General features: G+C 41.2%; 1 protein-coding gene across 1 annotated transcript in view; it reads right to left on the reverse strand.

Annotated features, from left to right (window-relative positions):
* The window catches only part of fbn2b (fibrillin 2b), a 66,553-nt gene extending 47,722 nt beyond the window's left edge, over positions 1-18,831 (reverse strand). The window contains exons 1-5 of the mRNA XM_038715855.1: positions 18,698-18,831; positions 14,896-15,215; positions 7,321-7,403; positions 7,044-7,145; positions 227-322 (exon numbers count right to left, since the gene is read on the reverse strand). Coding sequence (XP_038571783.1) covers positions 227-322; positions 7,044-7,145; positions 7,321-7,403; positions 14,896-15,074 — 460 coding nt within the window. The 5' untranslated portion in view covers positions 15,075-15,215; positions 18,698-18,831. The remainder of the gene's footprint in view (positions 1-226; positions 323-7,043; positions 7,146-7,320; positions 7,404-14,895; positions 15,216-18,697) is intronic.
* Between the last annotated feature and the right edge of the window lie 1,911 nt (positions 18,832-20,742).

The following is a 20,742-nucleotide window of genomic DNA, read 5'->3' on the forward strand; positions in this document are numbered from 1 at the left end:
CTAAACCTAAAACTTTCTACACCTGCTGCATACATTTGAGCAAATTTAAAGGCAGAACTATGGTGCAAGTCTATCAAAATGAGGTCAATTTGCAGAATTTTCATCTACTTTGTCTCTTTCTGAAGACATTTGGTCCTTATAACTATACAGTATACTCTAGCAGGTGACACAGTGGAACTACCCCCTATTAACACCCCGGTGTGCTGGCTGTACAGTTTTCACTCACGCTGTCCACAGTGGCTGCCTGTGTAGCCCTTCGGGCATGAGCACGAGTCCTCTGTGCAGCTGCCTCCATTCATACACCTGACGTTGCAGGACTGAACTGTAAGATAGAGGAAAGAGAAGGGGTGATAGGGTGGGATGATGAGTGGGGAGGGCATGAAAAAAGATGGAAAGGCATGTGTGAACAGATAAACTTCAAAAATGATCTTCACATCCCTCGTTTCATAAAATATCATAAGCGTTACCACAAAATAAATAAGACCAGGAACTTTGAACATGTGTTTTGAGTCAATTACTACTTTATTAATAAGGTTTCATTCAATTTTTTTTACTGGTATTATCAACCAAACCTAAACTTTTAAGAAATTAGCATTAATGGATCGACTGATTAGATTGCTCCATTATATTGTTACCCAATCAAAAAGACACTTTTATCTGCACCATTTATGTTCTCACTGCATTATTTATGTTCTCACATACCAACACATATTCTCTGACCTGTATCTGACCTGTAGTATATTTATGTGTGTATTTATGTACATGTCTATGTACATATGAGCGCAACTGCATTTCATTAATTGTACTCTGTGCAATGACAATAAAGTTGAATCTAATCTGATCTGAAGAGTTGTTTTCAAACACCTGAAAAAAACATGGCCACTTTAACACATTAAGAGGATTTTTCCACTTCAGTTGGGTTTGCACAATGCTGGTGTTTCTTTGGCAGCTTTAGATGAAGAGACAAGGCTCAAAGGCCCCTAGGCCACAAAACCAAAGCTAATCAAGCAGACTGGGGGTAGGCAATAAGTCGAGCCAGCTGTATACTACAGTCAGTCAGTCAGTCAGTAAGTCAGGAATTTGCTGAGAGGAGAGGGAAACTGGGTAAGGGGGCTAAGAGCGGGAGGGGCGGAGAAGTAAGGTACAATGGCAAAATAAAATCCAAACAGGATGCACAGAGGAGCGAAGTAAGAGAATGTGTGGGAGTAACAAACTAGAAGTGCTGTTGTGGTATAAGTATTATGGCTGGCAGACTGCTATACCAGACTGTGAGAGGGTCAATCTGACAGCCCAAACACGTAGCAGCAGCTTTCATAAGGGAAACTAATTGGTCTTCCTGGCAGACAGGCAGCTTTCTGCTGAGCCAGCCTTTACCGAACACCTACAGTGCTGGATGTTAGAAAACTGTATCCTCTAAATATTTCCTTGCATCCTCTTCTTTCTTTCATCCTGGCTCAAGAGGATATTTTATTGTCCTGCCTGTGCCTTTATTTTTCTTCCTTCCTTCACTTTTGTCTATTCCCTCAGTGCCTTTCATGCTCCTCCATCTATATCTAAATCGCAAGTTGAACATTAATTTCCCCCCCCCCCCCTCTTTCTTTCTCTCTCTCTCCATGTGTCTGTTTATGTCTCTTTCTTTCTTTAAAATTTCTGGCATGCAGAGCTGTGGAGCAGAGGGGAAATGACTGCGCTTCCCCGTTGCTGAGTTTGTCTAATGAGACTTTCTGAGTTTGCACACTTGCCAACAGGAGGCATTTCAGCCACTATAATCCACCCACTTCTTCTGACTGTAACCAAACACACTAAATACGACTTGTGTGAGTCATGATGAGTGAATATACTCTAGGTAGCTTTTCATTGTAATCACCCACGCCTGCCTTACTGGCAATTTACACAGGACAGACTTCAGTTACATGAGTCAAAGCACAATAGCACGAATCTTGGATGTGGGCCTGTGTGTAGTTTCAGTAAAGGCAAGGCAGAGGTCTAATTCGCTGAAACTGTCAACAAAGCGTTCATTTGTTCCATATACTTAATGCATCTAAAGTTTAGAAGGAATTCCAGTGAACTTTCTCATGTGTTACACTTGGCAGACTATGTACAGATTTGGCAAAAACTGCTTTTTGTCTGGATTGTGTCACATGGCAACATGTGGTGATAAATTAAAGCAAATAGTTTGGGACTCTCGGGCATATAGGTCAGTGTACTAATGTGTTGTCTCTCTCTTTCTCTCACTTCTTCACATTCACTCTCATGGGAGACGGGTGAGGTCTTCCTCTCAGGTTTCATCCTCAGCCCCATTCAAGACATGAGGTTAACACTGTACACTCTATTGACTCTCTTTCTTCATTCAAGGCCAACAACTGGAGATGTGATGTTTAACATGAATAATGACTGCAGTGAGTGATTTTACTTTTCCCTGCCATGGAACAAACCGTGGAAATAACTGATCGAGCGTTCAGCAACACAAACTCCCACAAAGCTGAGGGCAACTTGGGTAACGCTTCCATTTTACAAAAAGTACCCCCACCCCACGCAAAGTGTTAGGTCAAGAACATATGGGGAAAGATGTTTGGCTGGTAGGACAGGAGACGTTGCAGCAAGAGTCTCTCTCTCCACTTATAGTCACTGAACTCCCTGCCCTCAGGATCAGAGGATGATGGGACAGGTGCTCGAGAGATGTAGTCACAGAAAATCTGTTAGAGTCATGTGTTGTTTCTGTGACATAAACTAGATGGGAGAAGGAGGAGGAGGGGAGAGGGAGGCAAACAAGCACATTTGGAGACAGAAGGAGATGATCTCACTGGTTAACTTTTTCCCTCCTCCTCCCCCCTCCACATGGCACATCATCCCCCGCAGGTGGAGAGAGATGGTCTGTCCAATGACCCGTGCCTGGAAAGCTACACGTGTAGTGCAACAGGGTGGGGGGATGTGCGTGTGTGTGCGTGTGTTTGTGTGTGTGTGTGTGTGTCTTCCAGACGTTGAGCATAAGGAGTTGGGTGTAGCTTTGCGGCACGACAATGCACCTCTGTATTCTGGTAGTGTCGTCGGTGAGCTGCTCACATCTGGGTGTTTTTTACGAGAGGCTGCGAAACACAGGAAGTCCACGCTTGTGTGTTGAGTGTGTTTGTGTGTTTAGTGTGTGTGTGTGTGTGTGTGTGTGTGCGGACATCTGTGTCTGATGTAAAACTGAGGAGCTTTATAGCTGTGTTTTGTCCTGATTTACACACACCCGAGTGACCAGTGACAAGTTAGCCCTAGTTTCAGCATGGATAGGCACCGTAGTGAAACAGAAAGCTGCATGAGATGCTGTCATAGCAGGCTGAGTCAAATGGAATATCTTAACATTTAAGGAAACTCACATAGTAAACTCTGTCCCTCACACATATCGTCATTGTACTTGGTAAATTAGACCAATTTATTTGCTTACATACCTCATACCTAAAATGACAGAGCATGGCTTCTAATTAAAAGGACTCTCTCAGCTTCCCCAGGTCTGAAAAGTGCACCTAGTCAATAGCCAATGGAAGCCTGTCAGTCTAAACACAGCTGGTTCTCAGCATTAGAGCAAGAACGTCTGTTGTCATGATTTCGTAATTATGGTTATGGGAAGACAAGGTTATAAAGATTACCTTATACGATCCTCAGTACAGCTGCTCTGCCCTAAAACGTCCGCGGGTTTATTACAAGGCTGACTTACAGCATGAACCCTTGGTGTCTGGGAACTGACATGTAACTCCAGGTTATCTGTGACTGGGACTCGTTGCAGTGACTGCGCCACCTCAGCTTCACAAAGATTTTACTTAACCAATCCTGGACATGTGTCTTTTCTAAAGGTCTGCTAGGCTATCCACAGAAACACATGCTTGTATTGTTCAAACAGCAGAAATTCCAGGGAGAGTCATAGACAACCTTCCGTGTGGACATAACAACAACACAGGCATGTGGATTACATGTAGAAGGTCTCAAATGTGTTGCTGTTTTATTTAAACATCTGCATTCCACAGGCAAGATGTGAGACATAAAGATGCTATCTATAACCTACAAACCAGGGTGCTACAATTAGGCTGTATAATTAAGGCAAAGGAAATTGGCGTTTCCAAATGAATCTACATAGAGCTGCAATTTGCAACTGCACTGAATTATCCTGTTAAATGGTGGACTCTCTCCAAAAGCTGAATTTGGGAGTTAGCACATTTGGGGAGACAAGAACCACGATGTGGATTGTTTGCCTTCCCTTGGCGTGCCCTAAAGCCTCTGAGACAGATAATGCTGCGAAAACAGTTTTCCAAGTTAATAATATGCTAAACACACCTAAAACAGGGAGTATGGCTCTCTTGGAATTTAAATCAAAACAAAGCTTTATAACAAAATATAGCCTAAAAATGGAGCAAAGACAATTGGAATCTTATCCAAATATAACAGTAATTTAGACACAGTAGAGTTCGGGAGCAGCTACAGTGAGGAAATTAACAGAGATATAGCTTCATGTTTGGGACCAATCATTGATGGAAGAGACGGCAATCTTTTACCAAGTATGGCCTCTACATGGTTACAGCATACAGCATTCACTGATGGGCGTATGTTTTTCTCAGGTCATAAAGCTGTTTGATCTCTGACCTTCACAAAGGCTGCCAAATGAAGGTCTTTTGCAGTGATACACTCTAAACAGTACACTGAAATATATTTCACGTTTACTTATCATGAACAATAAAGCTGTCTCTGATTATTCAGACCGTACAATATATCCATAGCTTCCTTTCTTGCCTCTCCACTGCCTGTAAACCTGTAAAAAAGCCACCATAAATCCTTGCTGAGGAAAGCTGAGAATCGCAGAGTTTGACACCTAGTTCGGTCCAGCTCTGCTAAGCGCTCCCTCTAATTTATCACTTCACTTTCTCTGGCTATTCCTGCCCCTCAGGAACATGACTTCATAGCTCTTGCCAAAGCAGTGACTTTGCGGGAGATCTATGCGTATCCTGCCATACAGGTCAGAGGCTGTTTTTCTCTACCGCACCCTCCATGCCCTTCCTCTAAGGGTCATTCTTACTTATGGCTGAAACAGATCCTGTTTTACACCTCTGGGTCACAGCCAACTGATGCTCACTGTGTGTAGTTGTGTGATGTGTGTGAGTACGTTTTACTGTAAAAGAGCATGACTGTATATATACGTGTCTGTCAGTGTGTGCAGTTGTGCAAGAGAAAAATGTGTGTGTTCGCAGGCCTAATGGAATGTGAGCATGTGCAAAAGGGCCTGGCAGGGGCCAGGCGTAACTGACGAGCTGACTTTGGCCGACTAAAGCAGTGAAGCTGAAAACACTGCACGCTACTTAATACACACATCGACACATACTTTGCATGCTCCCAAAGTGCTGCTTAACGACGATGTTTTCTGCATGTCCGGCACATATTAACTTCATATTTAAACCCTGCACAAACTGCACTAATCTCAGTAAGACAAACTTGATTTCACACACTCTGCGTGTGCAGTAAAACACCTCGCTCCATTCCAAACACACACATCCTGAGTGGTCTGTGTCTAAGCCCAGCAGACTGAGCTGGGGCAGCCAGACTCTCAACTTTAATCCTGACAAACCCTGTGACCTGCAAGCTTCAGCGCAGGCCTGGGACTCAATACACCACTATTACACTGATACGGTACTATTCTGGCTCCCATGAGAGAAAAGTGGAACCATTACATTTGGAAAATAGCTGAGCAATTGGATGAGTGGGAACTGACACTGCTCAGTGTAACAGGGAATATCCTTTTATCAGTAGTTTAAATCCCATTTGTCCATTAATCCTTAGAAAACCAAAGCTTAAAAACTACAGTTCACCATTTTAACAGTACGAAGGGATATGTGCTGGACTATTTCTTGGCTGGAATCAGTTGGTATATACGAGAGCGGTATATATTCTAATCTAACTCTCCAAATAAGTTTGTTCTGCAAGCATCCCTGATAGTAGAATTTAAAAAATATAAAGTTTACAATCAAATAAGATGTATAAAATCTGCAAATACAATTGTAGAAGCTGGAACTGGGGACTGTGAAAAATTACATTCAACGATAAATGAGTTCCCTAAATCGTTGCTTTGATCAACTAATCGAATAAGGGTTGGTGGTTTGATCCCCAAAGTGTTCTTGAGTAAGACACTGAACCCCAAGTTACTTCTGATGATGTTTGGATTAAACTGTCAGATGAATGGAATGTAAAGAGGTGTTATACTCATTTTCATGTTCAAAATCTTATTTAGAGGTTGTACCAGAACAGGTTTACATGGTTTAATTTTCAAAAAACACCTTTTTTTTTTTTAATACTGCACATTGCTGCAGCTCCTCTTTTTACCCTGAGTGATACATCTTGTCTCTAAATGATCTTTGTTGGGAATTGCACATGCGCAGTTCCTAGTTAAGGTCTACTAGCCAATCAGAAGCAGAGAAGGGCAGGTCAGAGAAAAGCTGGTAATAGCCAATCAGAAGCAGAGAAGGGCGGGTCAGCGAGAAGCCCGTAAACAGCTTCAATTTTAGCTTTAGGCTACATGTTGCCGACCAGCTTGGCAACATGGACTGGAGCAAGAGTTTCAGAGTGGTGACTTATTAATCCGTAAAAAAAGTATATTTCATCAATAAAGTTATAACTGAGTTCTGTCTCTACATTACAGTAACAATTTTTTGTTACTGTTATATGAGGCGCATTTAGCTTTCATCCCTGTGACATCACAGGGATGAAAAGAAAGCAGCTGGACTACAAATGAGCTGTTTTCAAGCGGTTGAGAGCAGGGTTTTCTGTGGGAGATGGGAACTCCCTTTGGGCTAGACTTTGGGCTTTTTCACTTTGCAAACCTATTACATGTACAAAAAAGTAATATAACTCAATAAAGGAGAGGGGAAAAGCCAAAAAGCATAATACCACCTCTTTAATGGCTCGAATGCAGCTAAATAGCTGTTCTCCTGCTCCTCTGTTACCACCTTATGATGGCGCTTGATGTTTGATGATGCTGCAGTTACCGTATGTGTGTGATGAGTGACATTGTTACTGACCTCCTACTCCTGCTCCACAGCTGGGAGAGAGCTGACCACTTGAACAGGTACAAATGTTGGGTCTGGAACAGAAGCCATCGCCACATGAATTCCTGCAAATTGCTGGGGAGAGGAAGAGGAAGAGGAGGAGGAGAGTGAATTTAATTGGTTCATTCATTTTGTCTTCAGCCGCACTGTGCATGAGACATAAACAGAATTATCCTATGCCTTTCTGTTATGCTATCCACTGGGATTTGTAGTACCGTATTAAAGAGGATTCAAGGATGGAGGAACTTACGAACAATACACTGGTTCCCTCCCGGCAGAGTCTTCCAGCCCGGACAGCAGTATGAATGGAAGCGAGAGCCACACACATTGGGCCTGACAGAGACAAAAAAAGGAAAATCAAACAAACTCACTACTCACGCAGACCTCCCAAACATGTTAATATATATTATAATAAAACCACTAAACAAATGCACACAGTTATGAGTTATTTTCTGAGCTGACCTGACCTCTCCTTTCAGACTAAACAAAGCAAACTTTGATACAAAGCCTCCTTGAGTGATAGATGGAGGTACTTTCAGTCAGGGTAGGTGGAGAAGGAAATGCGAGGGGTCTACAACACGAGGAGAAGCATTTTGTTTTCATTCTAGGCTGAATTTAAACTTGCAAGGACAGGATGTATAAAATCGTCCTTTCTCCCAAATTCCATGCCTGGCTGTCCTGCTCTCTGGCAAATATCCACTGCTGCTCTGCATAACTGCCGCTCACTAAGCTCTGATTCTTACCGGCGGAGTGCCTGCAGTGAACTTTGACCCTGTCTGACAGATGTAAGAGTCATTACAGCTTACGGAGCCATTGATTGGACTGACAGGTTAGCCACAACGTTTTCTTCCGAGGAGATGGCTAAACCACATCTAGAGTCAACCGGCCTCTGCTCACACGCGCACAAGCACACAAGCACACACACAAACATGCAGTGGGACTGAGGTCTGCAGTTTCCCTATAAGCTAATGCGAAGAGTTTTTATCTTCCGTGAATAATTACACGCCTACTTATAACTCAGTTTATTTAGAAATGGAGTAAAAAAAACCAACACGCATCAATCCCAAAACCCAAATCGCTGTTCTATAAGGAAGTGTGTGTGAGTCAGTGGGTGCACTTAAGTGAAACACCCATAAAGCTAACAAGCTGGAGGGATTCCAACAATGTGGTGGTACTAATGATATCCTTATTGACCTTTCAACGCGTATAATGACGGGTATATCTGTGGTCATCTGTGTTGGTGGTTAGTTGCTTGCATTTGCTGATGGCATGACTAAGAATTAAGAGACCACAGTTTGGTAAATTGGGATATAGCCTGATCCAGATGCTCATGGTAAAGTCATTTGGATCAAATCTCTTCAGTCAAGACAGTTTTTGCCTCTAGGACATAATTTACGACTGTTTAAAGCAACGCTAGAGTACCCAGTGTTTTTTGACAGTGACCAAGGACTTGTGTTTAGTATTTTACTGCGATAAAGTTGGGAGACTTGCAAGAGACAGATTTAAAGAAGACGGGTCAAAACTGGTACTGCGGAGGCTGAGATACACTGACTGTTAGTCTTGAGTGTGACATTACCCATGACGCAACTCATTAGCATCTTCCATTCATGCCTGTTAAATGCCCTCATTTCTCAAACTCAATTCATAGCTTAATTTTTTTCTATCTCAAGCCTAACTGAAGGCCCTTTGATGACATCATAACGTCATCAAGGCTATTTTTTTTAAACTTTGCAGACCTCGCTCCAGAGCCGCAGAAGGGAAAACTTGATATTGAAGATTAATACCAATCTCTGTCTGCACAATAAATATGTATAAGTCAGTTAGCTTCACTTAGCATAAAGACTGGAAATGGAGAAATAGATAGCCTGGCTCTTTCTACAATCCACCTAGCAGCACCTCCGAAACTCAATAATTGCTACATTTAGTGTTTCACAGGGATTTATGTGTCGGGCAGAAAGAAGTTACTAGTCCCGTAGTGTATTTCCCAAATACTAATCCTACTAGTCCAACTAATACTTAAAAAAATTAACTTCCTATCACATTTTTGTCAATACATTTTCTGTGGATTGGCTAATTGATTAATCGTTTAACTGCTGCAGTGAATCCAAAGGACAAACAGGCAGACAGCTAAAACTTAAAAAATCAACATGACACATGACACTAAAAGTAGTTTTGTTAGCCAAGAGAACAGGAATGTACAGCTTTTAGATTAGATTAGAAGACCAGAATTTAAGTGGGAAATTAAGTGTTAGCTCTGATTCCTCCTGCGTGAAACAGATGACCTTCTTCTCCTCCTCACCAGACAGTATCTGTAACCCCAGGCTGTCACCAGGGAAATGACAGCTGGGGTTTGAATCTCTGATTGATGGAGAGCAGAGCACACCTCCAAACACATTACCAGATGGCACAGGGAGATAGAGAGACAGACAAACAGGTGGGCAGGCAGATGAGAGATATTTCTGTAGGTAGAATTAGTAGACAGACAAAGAAGGAAGATGTAAATAAAAAAGGAATGGGGGGAAAAAGACTAGGGCTGCGGATTCTTTAGGGGATTCACAGAAACTAAAACGTAAGGTTGGTTTTTAGAGAGAAAGTGTGAAGAAAGAGTTAGGAGGAGAGAAGACAGGACGGTGGGAAAGGAACAGGGGATCAGTGGGAGGGAAAGCAAAACAAGTTTATGTTGAGAAGATGAGGAAGTGGGGGAGTGGGAGCGGAAAACAGAGATATGGAAACAAAGGAGAAAGCAGCACAAGCAAGAAGAGGTCAGACTCTTGGCGGGGGTTGAATTTCTGGGGCAAACACACTAACCAAAGAGAGCTTCGAAAAAACTTCAGAAATGCATAGAGCAATCAGCATTCCAACACTTAGTGAGCAGTGAACTTCTTCCCCGATCTATTTCTCCACAAAGTGTTAAATATTTTGCACTGTTACAGACCTTGGGGATGTCAATATTTGAAGGATTATGGTCTGACCCTGTGGTGCTCTGGTTTGTTATTCTTCCTCTCTCTCCCTTTCTCTCTCTCTCTCTCTATCTCTATCTCTCTCTGTCTCTCTCTCAGTCTTTCCTCCAGGTCAATGCCTGGTCTACTATCACATACAGGAGGCTTTAGAGGATGAACTGAAGTAAAACAGAATGAAAGACAGCCATAAAAAAAGGAGATTACGCTGCGGGGGTTTTCCTCAATATTGAAATGTCCTACTGTTCTCAGGGCTCAATCTAAAGGAGATTAACTCTTCTGCGGCCATGTTGCTGCCTTTGAAGTTGCCTCCCGGGCCGTGAATCGCTCATTAACTGCCACTAATAGGAATAAAAGGAAAATGGCTGCCACCTCATCCAAGGGGAAATATGAAGAATGAAGGGGAAAAGGATACTGCAGTCAGAGTTCAAAGTTGAAGGGGAAGGCAGTTTCACGGAGATTTGCGGACATTGAATAACTATAATAACCACAAACATATAAAACTACATTTTACTTATGGTATCACAATCTGCTTATATTACCATATCAAGAAACTCAATTAATCAATTTTAGAGTTGAAGCAATTAGTTGATTAATTGGTTGGAGCTCTTTTTGATTTTCTTCTGTTTTAAAGTATTTCCGTTTTTGTGGTTAGCAAAGAGCTATAAAATTAGGCAGAATCTGCAGAAAAGTTATGAGGCTGTAGCCTGAGGGTCCTCTTCTCATGCAGGAATCCACAGGGTCAAAGGTTAGGGTAGTTCAGAGCATCCAGCCTCCGCTGACCTACAGGGAAAGGCAGCACCGGGCAGGCACGGAAAGTGACTACAGAAAGTCTGTTGCCATAAAGACCCAGACCAGAAGTTCACAGTTGCTAGGGCCCCAGGTCAGGGGTCCATGTATGTGTATGTGTGTGTCAGTGTTCTGGTCATAGGCCAAAGGTCATCTGCCTGGTATCTGACCCCCCTCGGCAAAACTCTCACATATTGCTGCCTCTAGTAACACCTGGGCTTGTTGCTCACCTATCAGATTTAGGTGTTGGGATGTTAAAAGACTAGAAAATGATCCAACTATAGATGGTGATAATGCAGATGGATATTAATCAGTGGTGGACGAGTTACTCAGAACAATTAGAGATACTTAAAAGTTTTGTTTTTCAGTTTTACTTAAGTCAAAGTAAACATTAGTGGTAAAATGTACAAAAGTATCAAAGGTAAGTGTAGTCATTGTTTAGCAGAATTAAATTATAAAGTGGGAATGACTGTGTAAGCGTAACAGAGAAACTTAGAAAACCTACAGTAAATCACTTAATACTATTGTGGTGTGTGTTGTGATGAGGCGATACAGTTGTATAGCACAATAACTGAAACTGTGGTCTACCACACAAACCCCAGAGGGGATATTTGTTTATTGTTCTGTTTGAATAAAAATAAATGCCATTACTCATGATCTTTCTTTACTCAAGTGATTTGTGGCAAAGTTAATATTGTTTGTGATCAGCTTTAATCACGTGTCGTTTAGCAGAGGTAGTTGTAAATCAAATACAGCTAATAAATACGTTCATTCAATGCTTTTATGTGTGTGAATGCAAAATGTGTGTATGTATTTTTTTTATTGTGTGCAGAGATGTCAAATGTGGGACATAAAGTGATGGCTGTATCTTTTTATACAGTCTGACATTAAGTAGAAACCACATTATTAACCAACCCCATGCCAATCAGCTGTCCCAGATAATCCTTCCTTTACAGCTGAGTCTTAGACTTCACATATAGTACGCATAAAGTGCAGACACATAAAAACCTGAAATGGAACCTAATGCACATAAAACAGAAATGGAAACTGGCAATTGTTCACTCATCCCAAATATAAATTCTTTTCTCGAGCTGTTTTCCTTCCTCACTCCTCAGAAGACTTTGAGGTAAACGGGGAAAGGGAAATTATTTTATTCTCCTTAAAGTTAGGCATAAGCCAAGGCAGACAGTAAATTGAGGACCCCATCCAGGCCATCAGGGTGGTAGTGACATTATCCTGAAAGGGACTTGAAAAGGCTGGAAGTAACTCTCTGCTTCGGGGCTGACAAATTAGCCAAGTTAGCCAGGCATCTATCTTCAGCAGAGCTGGGTATAGCTGGGCCAATCTGGGCTAAGTTAATAAAGTGAGTGGCTGCAAAAAGAAAAAAACAAATAAGACAATCCGGCTGGATTCTTCAACTTGAACATACAAGAGATCTTATTAAACTATAAATATTCAATTGTTTTAGTTGGTAGGATGTTTGAAATCACAAGCAAAAACTCTCAGTCTCTGCCTCACACTTTCCTCTTCTCATTCTACCAACCAGACGGTCAATCACCCATTGAGTAAAGCAGGCCAGCCAGCCTATGGTCTGATCAGATACCGCCCTTGAGTGGACTGATGCCAGGTTGCAGTGGGAGCCAATAAATCAGAGTCAGTCAGCATCAGACCCAGCGCTACCAGAGACAGACCAGGGGATATGGAGTTTTAGCCAGCAAATAAACACTGCACTCTAGCCCAAGGCCAGCATAATGACTATCATTAAACTACCTCCCACACAGAGAATCTGTGAAACCCATACAGAGTTACAGTCCACTTCAACTGCTGCAAATCTTTGACAAAAGCATCACGGTACGACACAAGCCCATAGTTTTGTTGGGGTGAATGAGTTGTAGTAAAAATTCAACAACTCCTGTGTAAGAAACATTTGGCCACCACTGCACAGAGTCAATCACTTACTCATTCATCACAAATGTGATTTCGTCACCCGACGGCTTCTGTCCAGAGGTGGTCAGATGAAACATGCACACATGTAGGCGACTAATTTTACCCGATTTCAGATGAACTGTGATCGTTTTCAGCCAATGACTCAAACAGTAACTGAAAATAAATCTAACACATTAGGCATATTTGCGTTGGCAACCTGCCACTGCAACTGGAAGGTGCTTTAATGTTTCGGAATAATTCAAGTTACAGTTACCAGGCAACACCCAGAAATCCATACATACAAAAAATCAAATAGATGTCGAACATTTTGTCAAATAACTCTGGTTTGTTGTACTCATACTGGCCTGAAGCCCACCGTGCAAACAGAGCTTTTTAGCCTTAACACACCCTAAGTTTCAAAGATGCTGTGTAATCTCATTACCTATTTACTATGGTACATAAAACTATCAATACATGAGCATTTCATTCCTAACACAGTAGTGTTTCCAGAACTTAACAGTGTAATGGAAAAAGTCAGCAGGATTTTGTTACATGTTCTCATGAAATGGCACACTATTCAACAGGAATAATATGCTATTGTGCAAGGCCTCCTGGTTTGTTGACTCTCTCCTCTGGCTGCTTACTGTCTCTTAGACAAATTATTGTCCAGCTAGATCATACATTTAATGTTTTGAGTTCAATGCCAATGACAATTGATGTCCTGGGGGCTGTAAACAGTACACTGGACGTTAGAGTAGAAATGTTGAAGGACTACCATGCTCGCTCAAACTTTGGTATAAAACATCTCCTTTAAAATTATGTCTACATGCAAAGGGAGGCCCATTTTCTTATTAAACATGGACAAATGCCTTCCATGTTAGCCAAAAGAGCAACAAGGCAGACAAATCTACTTTTATTACGCAGCAGGAGCCGTCATTGGGGTTTTTTTTTAGAGAAAACACTAGTTGTATGACATTATTTGAGCTTTAGCCTGTCATATTAATAAGCCACACCTGAATAAAATTCACTTTTTAGTTATTTGTTTGTTATCTCTCTTACCATTGCTCCCAATTTCTTCTTCACCTTCTCTTCCATTTCCTCGTAAACTCTCTTTCTCTTAGACTTTTCCTGCCCTTTGTTATTCCTTCTGCTGCTTTGTCACCTACAGCAGTGAAACAAATGCCCCTTTTCATACCCCCCTCGGGTGATACGAATACCTCATTTCCTGTGGCTTGGCACTGGGGGAACCATAAGCTGGGACAGATGGGAGTCTGATTGGAATAACTGATGCAGACACTGAAAATGGGCCCCAACAAAACATCCTTTGTTTTTCAAGAAGTGGCAAAATATGGAGTGAAAATAGACACACATCAAACACACATATTCATGGTTTTTAGGTAACAAAGTGAAAGAGTTGGAATGCAAGAGAGAGAAGGGACAGGGGTGGGGGGGTTGCAGCTGGTGAGAGGTGATGTGATCCCTGTACTTCATTTCGCTGAATACTCCCCACATACAGACACTTAAATGAACAACACCTTTAAAAAACATACACATGCATAAATGTATGTTCATATGTACCCCCACACACAATTTCCCCTGTTGGCTGCCTCAACTTAAAACACTGGGGCCAACAATCTCCCCACAGCAGTCCTAAACTACTTTCTCCAGTTTAACTAATGCACTCTGGGGAATTTGGGTCATGTTTTTCACTCATCATCCCCTCATGAGATGTATAGAAAGCTGCTTTTCCCTCCTTTTCCCATGAAAACATCAATTTGCTGTAAATACACTTAAGAGATTTCAGTGTGGCAAGCATGCTGTTAAGGTCGAACATGTGCTGTTTTTGAGAAAACAATGTGGTAGTATTCAGCAGCATAATTTGGTATAAGACGAGCTTGGCCTTGGCCCAGAAAGCACAGCAGTTGAAAGAGCGCTGCCAGGAAAGCAGAGAGGAGAAAGCCATTTATATTTTAAACCTTCTCCAAATACAGCTACAAATGTACTGAGTTGTGAATGCAAAAACAAACTTGATGCAATTTTCTTCATTTATCTTGTTATGAATGCTTCTACAGTATAACATGAATAAAATCAATACTGCTGCTCATTTGGGATTTGCCAAAGACAGTGACACACACACAGATTCTCATCCCTACCCTCTCAGTGTCTCCTGGCCACGGCGTCGAACCCGCTGCACCTCTTTCTGGTCCACAGTGCTGGTGAATCGGCTAGCTTGGTACGATCCATCTCCAGTTTGACCACAAACCACATGGACCGCCGAAAGACACACCGCTGCCCATCCCAGCAGCACCTGAGCCAGCTTCCCTGATCCCATTGATCGGTCTGGCTATCCCTCCAACCGTAGCACTTTCGTTTTACAACTCACTCTCTGACTGTTCACTGTATGGACCCAGGATGAGCAGAGGGATCTAAATCTGGATCCAAACCAGGTGCTGGTGTTCGCTCCAGAGTAGGGCTGGACGGAGGAAGAAAGAAGACAACAGAGAAAAAGAAAGATAAGAAACACTTGAAAAAAACAGAGGCTTCTCAAACTTACACTGGGGGTGACAGTAGATAAGCTCATCTAGCATAGTGGTTTCCAATCTTTTTTGCTTGATTGACCCCCACAGCCCTGTCAGTTGAGCTCATGTAGCCTACCCCTTCATAAGCACCACCCACCATGTTTTAAATTGATTATAAAGCAGAGTTATTAACTCTAACGATATGTGGACCTTGTTACAAAAGTTTTTGCATAGCCTACAGTTGAATCACCACTTTTAAGTTGTTTTGGTCAAGTTTGTGTTTGTAAGTTACTATTTGCAGTGGTAGAGGTTGGACATTTTAACCATTTAGCAAATAATTCTTCAACCATTTATCCATTACTTTTTGCTAATGCTAGTTAAGTACTGCAGCTGTTATTCCATTAGTTTTAGCTAACCATTTCAACTATTTATTCATTACTTTTAGCTATACATTGCATTATTCATTATTTACAACTAACTACAATATTTCGAATGCTTATCCATTATTTTAACTATTCATGCACTCTCAATATGCAACACCTGATGTTAGTGTGTTACAAATGACAGCTTACTGGTTAGTGTAACTTAGCCTAACTAGTTACTTAGTTGAGCTTTGCACACATCCTGGTAACTGCAGAAGTAACTCCTCAGGAGGTAGGCTACTGATAAAACAAACTAGAATCAGTTTTACCCTTGCCCACATCTCAAATCACCAATTACCCAATCATAAAAACATTGCAAACAGGACACTGTACCATTCCCCGGTAAAATGGTTTGCAATGGAATTATCCATTGATTTGATTTTTTTTTGTTTTTGACATGCTTGGTGGTTATATTGAGAAAATAGAAAACATATGAGTTGAAGAGTGAATAGACAAAAACGTGTAAGGAAATAGAAAAGACACTTAAACCCTGACTTCCAGCAATCTGGTTTCGATATACTGAACTTCAAAGCAGCCTCATAAGTGGTTTATCACTCCACAGACACCAAATACTGTATGTACGACTACAGACTACAGAGAGAAAAGTCATAAACTGATTAGAGAGACATGCTGAGTGTCAAAGATCCAGCCCTGTTGAATATTAATGAAAGGGGCTGTTAAAAAGGATTGTTGCATAATACTTATTCTTGTTATTATAAAATAAAAAATCAAAGAAGCCTTTATACATTGAAACATGTATAAAGAGTGAGATTTTTATTGCCCTGTGAACCACAGCAGAAGAAGCCTCCACATTTCTGTACTGCAACACAACTGCAATGTCTCAAGCATAATGGCTGTGCATCAGGTTTCTTATTTTCAAGCCTCCATCCATCCAGTTTTTTCCTAAATCTGTGGTTCCCAAACAATGAGATGCCAAAAAAAATAAATTTTTCTCTTAACTTTGCTTTCTATTGTGAAAAACTGCATATGTATTCCTCTTTAGGTCCTTTGGACTATTTACATAAAAAAGTGTAAGAGGGAAATATCACTCTCACCTCATATATTCAGACTATGACAAGAGATCATAAATTTGCATTGCTTCGATTTAAAGGGTCACAGGCCAAAAAGGTTGGAAATCCCTACCTTAAATCATAGCCTTGTGCCTAGAGGGAGCCAGAGAGACAGACTGGGGGTAGGTTTGAGTTAAATGGTGAGGTAAAGAGGATCCATCAGCTTCAAATGTTCTGTCTCCATCAAACATATCACAATCAGAGAGAAGAATGGAGTATGTAATTTTTAACAAAGACCAATTATCCTACTTATCAATATAAAGACACAGAATTAAATTACTCCCCTTATTGATCATTATGTGAGTTATGGAGTCTGGATTTCTTAATCAAATTATTTTGGATTCGCTAACCCCATACACTGCCTATATAGTCTTACAAGCCTGTCCTAACTGTATTAGGGTACATTAAATTGAAAAACGTCCAACTGAATTGGACAGCGATAAGGTTTATTTTCTCGTCTCCACCTCATTATAGACCACAGGTTTAAGAGTGAACTGGGGGTCCCTGGTACATAACCTCAGCAGACCCAGCCCTCAACCACATTTTAGGCCTATATCTGGGCTGGACAAGGAGAAGAAAATAAATATGGTCCCGCACATCCCGCTGACTGAAATTAATTTTAATGGAAGATAAGAGATAGATGAGCAGTGAACTCACTCAAGTATGCAGAGAAAAAACAGATTGAGAGAGAGAGAGAGAGAGAGAGAGAGAAGCGGTTGCCAAGACAGGGACTAGACAGGAAGAGATGGAAGTAAGAGATACTAATGTTAACATAGCCTAATAGCATAGAATTATTCCATATTTCATATTTTTCATTTTTGAGGAGCACACAAAAGTAGGCTATTAAAATGTGTGTGCCGGCATAGCCTTTATGCCAGGCACACACTTTATGGTGGCCTATTATAACTCCAATGGCAAACCATTAGTAGATACTCCATAGGTAGGCTTATTAAGCTTCTCAAGACCTGAGTAGGCCTACTTAAAAAAATTATGATTTTTCCATTCAAGCGGGGCAAAAAAAGTTCGCTTTAGCTGCTTCCCTATGAGAAGTGAATGGAGGCGGGATCAATGTCGAACAAAAGAAATGCCTGATCAATTGGTCCCAACGAGTGGGATCTCTGCTAAGCACTTCTCCTGCAGTGCTGTCAAAATAACGCAGGTGAAGCATCCAACCTGCATTAGCCTATCAATTAATCATCTAAGAATAATTTTTAAGTCTGACTCTATGACAAAATATTTTATGGGAATCGCACTGTGATTTGAGAAGTAAAACATCACAGCATAATTACACATTCATAAGTGAATACTGAGAGATGCAAAACAATACAATTAGACAAGTTTACTGAAAATGCACTATTGCGACACAAAAGTCCACAAAAGATAGGCTATAGCTACAAAAGATTCCATTTGCTATACTTGAAAAGTATGAAACAGCCACTGTTGCAAGTTTATTTAAAAACTAATACGTTTTTTCACAATACTGCAGCACTGAAGCGAGCTCTGCATGTCACTGGGACTTTATGAATGGAGAAAAACGCAACATCAGCTCCTCCTCGGTGAAACACAAGTTAATCCCAGAGGGGGGAAATATATTAGAACGCTTTTTTATTCCACTTCACTTGCCAGGAAAACTTATCCCAAAGTATGAAAACTCAAACAGCGCGAGCAATCAAATTGTAAAACGTGACTAGCCGTGTCGGGGTTTTTTTCCCATGTAGTTTCTCAAAAAGCCGGTAAAACAGTGAAACTTACGACTATCCCCCTCTTAGGAACACGATAAACTTTTCATCCACATTTCTGCATCTTAATCTTGTGATTTAACACCATCTACGCATAAGGAGATAATCCCCCGTGAAACAACGGGCTTCTTAAACAATAGTCACAATCAAAGCCATTGATAACTGGATTGTGCCGCAGTCAACAGATCACTAATGCACACAATACCTTGCAACCGAAGTGCCTTGGCGTCGAGGAGTCCAGAGTCAGAATTTCAGACAGGATATGTGCCCCAGAATGGAATATTGAACTATAGTCTTGTGAGAAAGAGAAAAAAGTTAGGGAAATGCCCTGTTTGGGAGAGGGGAGGGGACACAGGGTGAGGCAGAAACAGAGAGAGAGAGGGGGTAGTAACGGACTGCAGGACAAACCCACATTCCTCAAGACTCCTAGAGTTGTTATAATAGGGGCCAAGCAGCTATAACTTCACACTGCCATCATGGCTTCACTATCATCACTTTGCAAAAAAACCCACTCCTTTAGACTACCTCAGTGAAGACATAAGAGTCTCACCTAAGAAAATGATCTTTGATGATTGCTAAGCAGCATTCGCATTGACATCAGGCTGTGGAAAATGATCCAGCAATGACAGATCAATATGATGACTCTCATTGAGAGGCAAGGAGGTGGTTTGTGATTGTAGTTACAGGAAATAAGTAAACGTATTATATAGACTGTTATTAGTTTATATATTTTATGGTTATTTAGCAAAATGTCTATTTTCACAGCCTCTAGCTCGACAGTGTTCTATTACAGATCATAATCAATTTAAAAATGAAGTTCACAGCAAAGCATGAAGGGCACGTTACTCTGTTGCAGTGTGTCAAATGTACGCCTGCTATTCAAATAATCCTGCTATTTACTGCCTCAGCCCACTGGTGCTTGTGATTGACACATCCTTGTGCTTTGTTGCCATAAGTGCTGATAGGAAGTTAACATTGAGAGTGGCCATCTGGGTGGTATTGGCAAGGACAGCTGAGCACATCTCAAATGTTTCTACCTACTGCGCTGATTCCTCCACTCTCACTAAAAACAGTTCAACGTAGTTCTTCAAAGGAGACTCTTTTGGCTTGACTTTGTTACAGAACATGTGAAAATTTGATCCAAGTATCACTTAATTACCAGAGCTGTTTTGATGCTGTTTTTTTTACCCTACAGTGTTCCTATCAAAAGCATAAACATCTGCACATATCTCATGTGAAACAACCTTTAATCCCTGTTGTGCTTTCCACAAGATGAGGGAATTTGTATTCCTGTTGTCCATCACTGATATTACCACAAAGACTCAGAAAGTTAATACAAGCTGGATAATGTGGTTTCAAGCTTACATGTCACAGTTACTTTGATCAACTAACAGTTAAACCCTCCAAATATGACAATTTGATGGGAACAACTTATGAATCTGCAAACTGAAACAAAGCATTTGAAAGTTCAAGTAGTTCTTCACAGTCATGGACACCGTTAAGCTCTCAAAGGACCTCTAAAGAACCACTGGTTATCAGAGTGGCGAGACCTTGTTTATCACTGGAAACCTCTTTCGAAGCAGCGTCAGTGTTTGCCTGGGACAGCGTCACTCGAATCGTCTCCTCTGTCTGTTCACCCACACACAGGCTTTGTAAGGGTTGTAAATACTTTTTTACACAATAGGGTATTATTCAGACCTGAAGGCTACCTGGCTATGATCTTATTTATTTTCTCCAATATCCTCTGGTGAGCCTGAAAGGGCTGACATGTTTGGTTGTAACGTCTTGGGCCAGTTTTCAAGATTAACAAAGTTGGGTAATTACAACCATGTGCATATGCTTTTTATTTCTGCAAACTGAATGAGAGATGATGTAAAACCACTTTTAAGTATCATGGGATGTATTTAAATTTTACTTGAAAACATGAGCATTTCCTTATTTTGTTCATTTATAAATGACTGTTCAGCTTTGCTACTACCACATGATAGAAACAACAGTGAAACTAACCAGGGAAATTCCCATTCAATCAGATTTTTACCATTGCTACATTCTCCTCTTGACCATGGTCACAGACGGACATGCACACTTCCATACACAAACACACACATCAGTACACAAACGGCTGCACGTTTGTACCCCCTCTCACTTAATCCGATTGAACACAGCGATTCATTCTAATGGGGAACATGCAGCCTTCAGCATGCAGCAGAGTCGTGCAGGGTGATTTGCTACAGAAGTTCTCAGGGAGTC

This window comes from Micropterus salmoides, unplaced genomic scaffold (genome assembly GCF_014851395.1).
Source record: "Micropterus salmoides isolate LMB-PRFRI ecotype aquatic unplaced genomic scaffold, ASM1485139v1 Ms_hic_scaffold_13, whole genome shotgun sequence".
Taxonomy (NCBI): Eukaryota; Metazoa; Chordata; class Actinopteri; order Centrarchiformes; family Centrarchidae; genus Micropterus; species Micropterus salmoides.